Here is a 12,588-nt window from a genome sequence, read left to right on the forward strand (position 1 = left end):
TGTTGTCATTTTTAAGAAATTACTGAACTATTTAATAAAGTTTCACACCAATTTATTTAAAATTAATAAAAAATTTTCTTTTAAAGGAACAATTAATCTGTTGAATTTTTAAATAATACTAATAAAAAATTTGAATAAAATTTTTAAAAATTAAATTATCTTTTATTGAATAACTTCATATAATTAATGTATTTACCTTAACATTATTTCATCTGTTTACATTTAAAAAAATAATTATGAAATTTAATCACATCTATTTTTCATCATATAAATTAATTGTACTTATTTATGAGATGATCTGTATGATGCATTATTATATAATGATCACAATAAAGATCTATTTAATTATTTACTTAGACACCAATATTCTTTAGCCTACAAAATCACTGGATTTCATAGCATGCAATCGCTTCTTGTGGGGATATTTAAAGAGTTAAATATTCAGTGATTCACCCCCACGTAACATTGAATAACTCAAATAAACAATTCATCATAAAGTTATTGCAATTCCTATAAATACATTATTCCATGTGATGGAAAAAAAAATTCAATTTGAAAAATGTGTGAATCAAAATGGTGGACACTTCAGGGTATAGTGTTCAGAACTTATAATGTTTTAAGGTACAGTAAATGCTGTAAAATAACACCCAATTAGTAGTAAAGTTCTTTTTTAAATATATGAATATAATAATTATTCATATAATTATTATATGAATAATTATTCAGAACTTATAATGTTTTAAGGTACAGTAAATGCTGTAAAATAACACCCAATTAGTAGTAAAGTTCTTTTTTAAATATATGAATATAATAATTATTACATTTTTAAGGTCGCCTGAGTTATTAGCTCATCCAATAATTGATTTGTTATGTTTAAAACAGCAGCCTGAAATAATGAATACTTCATGGATCAAATAAAGTATCTGGCTTCACACTGAAGGAGTTTCTTAACCATTTTGGGTGTCAACAGCAATGCTGTTAATGACACCCAACAATAGTGCCACTGGTAACTAACTTCATCAACAAATCAGTTGAATAATTAGCTCCAAAAAAACACTTTCATAAGAACAATCTCTTTAAAAATGTTTAATAAATTTTAATATTTAAAAAAAATGTTACCTATTATTGTTACGTTGGTCAATAAATGTTATCAAACATTCCTGCAACTGTAAGACAAACATATAACACAATATATTTTTTTTTTAAAACATCTTAGCGAAATAACTCAATCTACCTGTCCATTGAAACATTGAGATATATTTCCTAATCTTTGATTAAATAATAAAATAACAAAATGTATTCTTTCATAAAAGAATACATTTTTAATTTCATAAAAAATATAATCAGAAGAAAGGATAAATAATTACTGTAATCCAAATGATTCAAATCTACTGCTTTATGTCTATGAAAAATATTTTACTTCTGTTGGAATATTATCATAAGTATTAATTACAAAAAAAATAATAATAATTATATATTAGTTCTTAGCTGCAGTTACTATTAATTACAGTCACTCAGTTACACCTGCATGCCACAAAAGGCAAAAAAAAGGTTCAACTTTAGAATGGCATACTAAACACACTAGGTGAATCTTACACTGATGATAACAGGCTGTGTGTTAAGTTAGGTTAGAATAATATTTTATCCTCTCAGATCAGAAAGGCAGAATGACATTTACATTTTTATAAAATGGTAAAAAGTTGACTCAATCTCTTAATACTTTGAGTACATTTTTTGAAGTTCTTTAAAAGCGTATAATTTTTTTACTTGCTAAATTAATTTACCTTTACCATGTGAACTATACAATTGTTATATGTAACAATACTGTCATGATAATAGGATCCAATTGGAATGAAGTAACTTTTGATATGAAAACAAATATCTCTGATGTAAACAGTTAAAAACTATTTTAAGAGGCATATTATACATTCTTAGTAAACCTCAAATAAACCTCTTGACAAGGCCACCAAACAGCTATCAAGCAAGACCACAGTGTACGATTGATTTTACTGAATCATTTGATTTTCTTAATTAAACCAATGAAATATATCATACCTAAAAAAAAGCAACAAGATTCCGATAAACTGGTAAGAAGCATTGAAGGTCCAATCTGTCCTAAAATCCGTCCAATGTGCTGTTCATGAGTCTCACCTTCCTTTCTAGCTTCTCTCTGATGGGTTTGGACAAGAATAAATACATTATCTACTCCTACTGCTAACACTAAGAATGGAATTACCTGCAATTCAAAATAATACTTATTAAGAGTCTTTGTTGACAAATTTATGAAAATTATTCTTTCTTAATGATTTATAATGGAAATCTTAAATGAGCTCTCTCTCTCTCTCTCTCTCTCTATATATATATATATATATATATATATATATATATATATTTAAACATAAAAGAAGTATTATCTATGCTGTACAATAAAATAACTGATCACAATGTGTGTCTAAACAATGTAACATGCAGTAAGTCTTAATGCTTCCTATGTAAGTTTAAGGCAGCTTGAGGTAAGTTAGGTGAATTAAGGTAAGTTTATGGTAAGATAACAGTTTAAGGCAAGATACTAATAATATTTTTATTAACTAATATTTTAACACTAATGGTAACGCTTATAGTTAGACTATTATAAATAATTAATACTATTCTAACACTAATAGTTAATATTTTAACTATTAACACTAATGGGTCCTTCATGTTACTTTTGCCATTCTGTTGTTGGGATTATCAAATTAAAGTAAAAAAAATCCTTCTACGTTGCTTTGAATGCACAACATTGATAATTAATCTATTAAGGTAAAATAATACAAATCACACACCAGATGTAACATTAAAATTATATTCCAGTAGCCTAAAAACTACAAGAAAATCTCAATACTAGCATTATTTTATTTGTATTTCTAGGAATGAATTCCTGGTAAATCCAGTTTAGAAGCAATTTATTACATAGCCAAATCACAGTAGAAACAGTAAAATTAAACTTCCTAACCAAATTCATAAAAAGAAAAAAAAAGAAAGAAATTTACTCACCTCCATAATTATTAGTGTAGCTGGAACACCTATAAACCCAAAAAATCCTATAGAACTTGCAACAGAAGAAAGAACAATAATAACTCCTCCAAGCCCAAGGGTTATTTTACTATCAGTCTGTAAAAACAAGTCAAATATTAAAAAAAAAGTTATATAGTAATACCAAACTGTTTAACTTTACACTAATTTTAAAGTTTTCTAAAAGTAGAGCTTACTTAAATGAGTGCGGCTTACTTTCAAAATAAATGCATCATTTAAATAAATGCAAGAAAATAAATATGTATAACTGTAATATAATTTAAAATTAATAAATAAGAGATGGAAGAATATCAACTTAACAATATGAAACAAAAGCAGCAGAATATGTGTTATTACTGTTCACTGAATATATGTAAATAAGGAATTATAAGACATGATTTATATTTCCTAAATATAATAAACAATTTAGGTAAGAAAGGTCATTGTATAGAGTGAAGTAAATGCAAGACTCTACAGTAACCCAGCACCCTAAACAAAAAGGTAGGTACTGCAGATATTTTCTAGTCAAGTTATCCAAAACCTGCAAGATAAAAGGCTTTAAAATAAAAGGAAATTATTTTAATAATAAAATAGTAATATGAAAAAACAATATTTCCTTGAGATAAGATCAAAAACTATTTGGGCTGAAAAACTTGTTAACTCTAATAAAGTAAACAAGTACTAATAATGAGTAAAATAAGAAGTTTATAGAAAGAAAAGAAAAATGCTTTTCAAAATAAATGTAGGTAAAAACACCTGTAGAATATAGTTAGTTTACGAATATAGTTTTACTACATTTTAACTGGAGACTTTAATTCCCAATTAAGAAGAGAAAAAAGATAAATATCATAGGGAAATGGCCTGTACAAAAAAGGATAAACAAGAATGGCGTAAGAGTGATAGAATTCTGCAGAAAACATGACGAGATCTCAAAGCCAGTGTACTTAATGGATGACTAAATAAACTCAAAACTTGGAAACATCCAGACTGGACAACAGGAGAATGCAATTGGATCATGTTTGTATGGATAAAAGCTACCACAGGGAAATTTATAATGTGAAGGTCCTGAGAGGAACAGACACAGGACCTGATCATTACTTAATAAAAATAAAATTTACCACATTAAAAAAGAAAAAATCCCAACCCAAAGATAAGAAAACCTAAAATCCCACATAAACTAATAAACAATAAATATTATGAAGAAAGAACCAAAAATATGAAAATAACAGATAATAAGGAAGAAATAACCTCCCAACTTAAAGAAACAGCTAAACAAGTAGCCCAATAAACCCAAGGAAAAACACCAATGGTGGAATGAAGAATGTGATAAAGCATTCACAGATAGACAACAAGACTGGCTAAAGTATCAGAGCCAAAAAACAGAAGAATCAAACCTAGAATTCACAGAACAAAGAAAATTAACCCAAAAAATAATAATGAGAGTCAAACATTAATACCAAAAAGACATAATTCTACAAATAGAAAAAACAGCAAGAAAATAAGCTTGTTATTAAATTCTATTGTTATATAAAAATATATTTATTTTATAATTTGTTAAATTTGTTGAAATTTTTTTAAAAAATTTTGAAATTTATTATGAATGAATATGCAGATTCTGTTGTCCAGTACTGGAATGATGTAATATTTAAAACACTGTATTTTCCTTTAATCTTCTGTTATTACTGCCATCAATGTATATATGCCATTTATATTTTGTATATATATTTTTTTTTAATATATACATACATATATATTGAAAATTCAGAAATAATTTATTATCCTATTGACCACAGCGTTCAAAAATTTAATATTATATGAAATATAAACCACCAAAACACAGTAATTAGATAAGTTAAACTTACCATATTAATTTTCAATAACTAATTTTTGCAGTATGCTACATCTTCAGTTGGTATTAAATTCTATATCTATTACATAAAACATATTTTTTAATTTTTTGCCATTTTATTTGAAATTATGTTTTTAAATTTTGAATAATGTAATTAACATATATGTAAATTTTGCTGTTCAGTACTAGAATGATATAAGTTTAAAACATAAATTTTCCTTTGTTCTAATGTCTCTATTACCAACTGTTAATTACATTTTTATGATGTTTTTAATTAAATTATCATCTTCCAATGTGATCTGGTGGTTCATCATTTTATATTTATAAATGTAATATTTTTTGAGTTTATTCATCTTTTTATTGTTATTAGAAATCTTCAAAATCTCTGAATTATTTTTTTAATCTCTAATACAATGTTTACAATCTAATATAGTAAGTTTAAATTCCTAGATTTTTGGAATTAATATGGTAAATTTAACTTATCTATTTACTCTGTTTTGGTGGTTTATATTTCATTTAATATTAAATTGTATTAGCACAATGGTCAATATGTTAATGAATTATTTGAATTTCTGAAAAAATGATACAAAAACAAAATAAATTATCCTGGTTAATTTCAAAATCAAAAGAAAAGAACAATCAATAAATTCCTTAATGAAAATGGTTCTGTTATCTTGCTATGAATGTGATCTATGAGAAGAATAAGTAAAAGAAAAATATGTCATTGACTTTCTCTAGTTTAATTTTTTGTCCACTGGGCTGTTTTTTTGTGATTAAATAACAACAAAAGAAAGATTTTTTTTTAAATATGGCAAGTATGCAATATCATGAAAAAACATGTTACTCCAGCCTTCTAATATAAATTCATACTTCACCCTATTTAAGAATATCTTGTCATTGTTTAATCAAAAAATTTAAAGGAGAAGTTTTTTAAATACTGATATTTCATACAAATTCAAATTAACCCTTTGGAGACCAGTCAATGATATATAGTCGATTACAATATTCGCAAAAAATATACATCATTGACAGTAAAATATGATAAAGTGACCAGCAATTGATATATCATCAATCGGGTTTAACCCATATTATTCATTTGAATAATAGAAAAATATAATTTTTATATATTTTGGACTAGAAAATATTTGCAATTAAGAAACTAATTGTAGTTTAAGTTTATTTAGTTAATAATATGAGGTCTGTAAATAAAGTAATGAGACTAGTTTTTTTTTGGCAGCCAAAGTGACAACACTGTAAAGTTACTAGTAAACATATGTTTATATGAACAGCTGATTTATATTAGGTATAATATCTTTGTTCAATTGTTGCCACGTGAAATATAAACAAACTTTTCGAGAAACAAGTTTTTGTTGTGCGTTACAAAAATTAGTGATAATAATTATGAGCAACGTTGTGCATTCAAGTTTTGTGTTAAACTCGGTCAGAATGCTACTGAAACTTTTTCAAAAGTGAAACGAGTGTATGGAGATGATGCTCTGTCATGAGCCCAAGTTTTTAGGTGGTTTAAAGCATTTTCAGATGGCTGGGAACAGTTGCAGACGATCCACGCTCTGCAAGATCATTAACATCAAAAAGTGACAACAATGTTAAGCGAATCAAAGACTTTTGGAGTTTTTGTCTACAGGACAGACTGTAAATCAATATATTTACCAAGAAATTCTTGAAAGACTGCAGAAAAGAGTTGTTCATGTGAGACCAGCCATCAAAGACAACTGGATGCTGCATCAAGACAATGCACCTTGTCACACTGCACTCTCAATTAATGAGTTATTGGCAAAGAAAAAATTCCTGTAGTTACTCAACCACCTTATTCACCTGACTTGAGTCCCTGAGTCTTTTTCCTGAACCTGACTAAAAAAAAACAGCTCAAATGAGTTGCTATCAATGAAATGTTGGCTTTCATTGTTGTTTTGCTAAGCATGGGACTGATACATAAACCATAAATCCTATTGGTATATGAAGTCAGGTTCTCAAAGCACTCCTTGGTTTCAAAAATGTTTAAAAGTAATCGATTTGAGCCCATTCATAGTTTGTTCCATATGATAGACAATAAGAGTAAACTGCCAAGTAGTTATCAGCTCAGTTATGACCCTTGCCAAAAATTCCAACTTTTAGTGAATCATTGCAACAAACTTTTTCGATTTCACTACACTGCTTATCAACAGTTTTCTGTTGATGAGAGCCTTATTGGTACAAAGAATCACACTAGTCTTATGTAATGCATTCCCAACAAGCACCATCATCGATGGTGTGTAAAACTTGGGTTTTGTGTGATTCAGATTCCAAATATTGTTTGAGTTTTTTTTTTATAAGGCTGCTAAAAATGACATTGATAAAGAACAGATAAAAAGTAACAGTTTGGCATAAGCAGTTATTAAAAAATCATCAATTTGTAATTATTTTAGAAAAGGGTAACATGTTTTAACAGATAATATTTTTACAAGCATTCCTCTTATGAAAATGTTGTATAATAAAGAAACCTTTATGACTGCCATTGTCAGAAGTAACCATAAAGGGCTTCCAAATGAAGTCAAAGCTTAGCTCCAGGTAGGTAAAACTGTATACTGTAAAAATAATAGTTATGTTGCTATGGCCTGTAGGCAGAAAAAATAACAAAAGCAACCTGTCATATAAATATTAACTAATTCAGAAATCAAAGACATAACCCAAAAAAGAAGATTCAGTAGGGATATTACTCAGACAAAACCAAGCATAGTAATAAATTATAACAAGTTTATGGGAGGTAGACTCATTTGATATGATGCTTTATTGTTACTTGAATTAGAAGAGGACAATAAGGTACTGAAAAAATTGAAAACGTATCCTTTAACCTTTCTGCTAGGATGGTTTTAAATTCCTATACAATGTATATAAGGAAAACTGCTTAAACAACAACATAAAGCCTCTTCCTAGATACTAATCTAGTTTCCATTGTTGGTACAGTTGTAGAAGACTGGTGAAAAGGAAAACAATTTGTCATGAAATATCAAGTAATGACTGTTGCTCTCCTGGTTTGATAAAGCTGCTGGGGAAAAGTGAAAAAACTTGTTGAGTGTGATCTGTAAGAGGAACAAACTACATATAGGGTGAAAGAAATCCAGAACAGACTGTTCTAGATCTAAAGAAGGGTGCCATGCAATTTGTATTAGTAAGCACATTTGTAAATAAATGCAAATAGTTTCTTTATAAACAGTGTAAATATGCTTCATTCGATTATAATTTAAAGGCTTATAAATTATTAGAAAATAAATGTTTTGAAACAATATTTCTCAGGACTTATTGGTAGCAAGTAAGAGTGCACACTACTTTTGAAAATTATGTAATTTTGCATGTTGGTAAAATTACATAACCCTATGCATATGTGTAATAAATAACATTAATATAAAAAATTCTTTTTTTCCAAAGTCTTCAATCAAATGAAGTGAAATTTTAAGTTTGGCTAACATGTACAAAATAAAATTCTCTATTAGATAATAAGGTTTCCTATAGATAAATTACTTTTAATTTAAAAGTTACAACTAGATTTAGTTAACTGATTTTATGTAAATAAAAAAATATCAGATTTCTGTTAAAAGAGATGTATTTTATTAAAGTATAGCTGCCTTAAAGAGAATTTTAATGGTAAAACTATGAAAATCTATTAAAAATGTCCAAAGTTGTAACACTTATTATTAATGCTAATAAAATGGCTAATTTTAGTACTGGTCAGTTTTGGTTTACTTGCAATATATATAGCCCAGGATTAATTGTTTGACACTTTTTCGATAACTTGGCCTCCAAAGGGTTAAAGAAACTTGCAGCACATCTTCTTCCTTTTTCTGACAAGTGGTGGTAACAATTCATTAGAAATTAAGTGAAAATGTTTTTTTTTTTACATTTCTGAAAATATAAATATAATAGTCTTACAAAATGAATTTTTACACGCATTCATTTACGAATTCTATATATTCTGAAAAATAAAATATAAATAAATCAATAGCTTTACTAACCAGTAATGATGAAAATCTCCGGATCTGACCAAGTGACAAGGCAATATAAGCGAACATAATGAGATAACTGACTAAGATTGTGAGGATATCAGATCTTGATTCTCTATCTAGTTCATCTTCAATTGATCTTTCGGATGAGAATGCAACATTCATAAAATCTGGTTTCTGGGTTTTAGTCCAGTTTACCATAAATTTAATAAACCTGTCAAGGAACAGCAGTAACAAAGTTCATTTAATTTTATGAAAGTATTTCAATTACATTTTATACCTAAATAAATAAAATATTTGCCAAATATTTTATTATATATTACAGTAATAAAACAGTACACACAATGAAAACTTATTTCAAAAACATTATTAATACAAATGATGAATTTTAAGCTTGATGTAGACGCAGTAGAATTTTGTCACGAATTATTCAATGAGGGGAGCATGAGGAACATTTCAAAACATACAGAAATGAAAAAAACAATAAAAAATTACTGACATGCTCATTAAGAGACTCTGTTCTAGATACAGAAGCACCACTTTCAAACCTCTTACTAGGAAACTGTAAAAGTTTTTCATGCTGTATCATAAAAAATTACTTTGCGTGAACCATTAATGCCTATTGGAAAAAGTTAATAGTACATTGTGTATCCAAGGAAGATGATTGTTTTTCAACAGGATGTAACATCTAAGCATCAGCAAGTGGTTTGATTCTAACACTGAATTATGATTTAGAATCTGAATCAAATTAACAGATATTAACCATTAGCTTACAGGAATATTTACAAGATATGTCAAAGAAAACAACCACTTTTTGTACTGCTTAGGTATGGGGAATTTTACTGATGTACGATGGTATCACATGATACCATTTGATGGTATAAGTTTAAGTAATCTTAACCCGTAAGTAGTCACGCGGCGCACTGTATATACCAAACGAAGTTTATGAAAGGAATAGTTGGCAACCCTGCTATATTGTGTTTTGCCTGTTCATGTAACCTTTCTTTAATATATTTTCAACCTGTTTCTGTGAATGGAAGTAGCATGGATTGGTTGAATTTCATTATTGTAAAGAAATTGTATTGTGCCTTCTTCTCCTTTGGCGTAATCTATATGCTACACAATTACATAAGTACAATAAAATTATTCAAACCATAATATAACCTACCTTTTACATCTATAATAACATAATTTATTTTCAGATAAATCTGTAATTTCAAAAAATCATCATGTATAGTTAGCTATCAGGTAAAAGCTTACTTCTAAGATGCCATTATTTTTTTATTTATTTTTATGGGTTTATACAAACTACGATTTTAGAACCTTATTTTTTCAACTTAAAAGGTTTAAAAGAATACATTCAAATTTAATTTTTTAAATTTTATTTACAAGAATGAAAATTAAAAGAGATTTTCTTTGACAGGGATCAGGAAACTGTAAAAGATGATCAGGTGGCCATTGTATTACAAGAAATATCCGACTATGAGAAAAACAACAAATTTGATGATGCCATTAATTCGAAAGTGGAAAATATTGAAAATATTGAAGTGATCATGATACTGATTCAGAGATTGGCAAATTAGACGTTCAAACAAACAAGGATAGGAATATGAAATTTGGTCTGAAGAAAATGAAGAATTTTTCACTAAAACTATATACAAGAAATTTCCAATGAAAAACTACAAAGAACCATAAAAAGCAGTAGATAAAATTTACAAATGAAAAACAGTGCCAATAGTAAGTAAATATGTGAAAATGTCTTCAAAAAATATTTTGGAGACTCCCAGCAGCTAATGGGATTGCCTCAGTAAAGAATAGCATAAATGGAGAACTGGAGTCATTTTTGAAGATTGTAGATGATAATGTGTTGGTAGAAATTGTTAATTATACAAATAGAAATGTAAAAAATATGTGATTCTGGAGTTTATGCAAGGGAAATGGATTCCAACAACTACAATAAGGAAGAGATTATGGCTTTTATTGGACTCTTATTTCTATTAGCTTCAAAGAAGACAAATAAGACCAATTTAGAAGAAATTTGGATTTCTGATGGTACTGGCATAGAAATTTGCCATGGCGTAATGTCAGTGAAATGATCTCTTTTCTTGTTTACAGCCATCAGATCTGACAATAAAAGGAAGAAAGCTGATAAATTGGTTCCATTGAGAACAATCTTGGAAATTCATGATCAGTTGTAAAAATTCCTATTCATCTGCAGATTTTATAACAATTGATGAAAAATTAGAACTATTTTGAGGGAGGTGCAGTTTTATACAGTACTTACCCAAGAAACCCACCAAATGTGGATTAAAAATTTTTGTTTTAATCGATTCAAAAAATATTTTATACAATTAATCAAAGTTTATTGCAGATTACAACCAGGACAATATAGAGTAGACAATACTCCATGTAGCATTGTGCATAAATTACTAGACCATCTTAAACATTCATCTAGAAATATGACAACTGGTATTCCAGTTATCCACTTGCAAAGTCATTACTTGAAGATGGCATTACTTTTATAAGAAGCCTTAGGTGAAACAAGAAATTCCAATAGAATTTCTACCAACTAAAGATCATGAAGTCCAAACATCCTTATTCAGATTTCAAAGAAACATAACTTTAGTGTTATACATTCCCAAAAAAAGTAAGGCAGTTAATTTGATTTCAGCAATGCAAAACAATGCAGCCATAAATGAAGCGACTGGTAAACCAGACATTACATGCGACTATAACATGACGAAAGGCAGTGTAGATACTGTGAATCAAATGTGTGGATCCTACTCAACATCGTGTAGGACAAGAATATGGTCACTTGCCTTGTTCTTTTTTTGTATTACTAAGTATTCCAGGAATAAATTGCAGAATATTATTTAATGCAACAAAATCAGATAAAATCACTGCATGGAAAATTTTCTTGAAGAATCTAGCTCTTGATTTAGTAAAATCCCATATCCAATGAAGACAAATCATCAAACCATTGCTGTTATACATTAAATCAAACATGGAAAGCATTGTAGGAACAAGATCCATTCAACACGAGGAACCGAATGAGGTCTCTAAGCACAAAGTTTGGTGTTACTTGTGGACGTAGACGATCAAAAAATAATTAAACCACGATTTTTTGCACAAAGTCCAGTCAGTTTATTTGTAAAAAACACATCTCAGTAACTAATTATACTTGCAAGACTTGTGCAGATTCAGATGATTCAGAATAAAATTTTCGTTACAAATACTTATACTTTGATTGGAGTAGAACTAAGCAAGAATAGTTCAGATAAATCATTAAAACAATTTGGTATCACGGAACATAAAATATTAGGCCTTATATTTTTAATAATAATTTTTAATTTAAGTGAAATTAGTAATGTATACCCTAAGTAATACAAAAATCATAGTAATACTTTGTACTATTTATTTAGTAATATCAGCTGTAAAATATAGAAATACATATAGCAAAAATAAGAAAAAAGTAAGTAATATTATGATGTACTATTATGATAAAAAAAGATTTAAAATGTACAATAAAAGAAAAAAATTAATCAACAAAATACCTAAAACATTACAACAAAAAATTATATAAGTACATAAAAAAACAGAACCGTTAAAAAGTATACAATATGCAGTTGTTAAAAGTGATAAAAGTAGGCCGTAGTGTGTTGGCATACAGCATATGCCACGCAACCAGTT

The 12,588-nt window shown here is 27.8% G+C and overlaps 1 protein-coding gene across 3 annotated transcripts in view; it reads right to left on the reverse strand.

The window, feature by feature from the left end:
* Npc1a (Niemann-Pick type C-1a) overlaps positions 1-12,588 on the reverse strand; it is a 499,866-nt gene that overhangs the window by 90,814 nt on the left and 396,464 nt on the right. For all 3 annotated transcript variants that reach the window (XM_075361101.1, XM_075361091.1, XM_075361084.1), the window contains 3 exons: positions 8,911-9,112; positions 3,034-3,150; positions 2,056-2,236 (listed from right to left, as the gene is read on the reverse strand). In XM_075361101.1, the coding sequence (XP_075217216.1) occupies positions 2,056-2,236; positions 3,034-3,150; positions 8,911-9,112 (500 nt within the window). The remainder of the gene's footprint in view (positions 1-2,055; positions 2,237-3,033; positions 3,151-8,910; positions 9,113-12,588) is intronic.

Source organism: Lycorma delicatula, chromosome 1 (assembly GCF_047948215.1).
Source record: "Lycorma delicatula isolate Av1 chromosome 1, ASM4794821v1, whole genome shotgun sequence".
Lineage (NCBI taxonomy): Eukaryota > Metazoa > Arthropoda > Insecta > Hemiptera > Fulgoridae > Lycorma > Lycorma delicatula.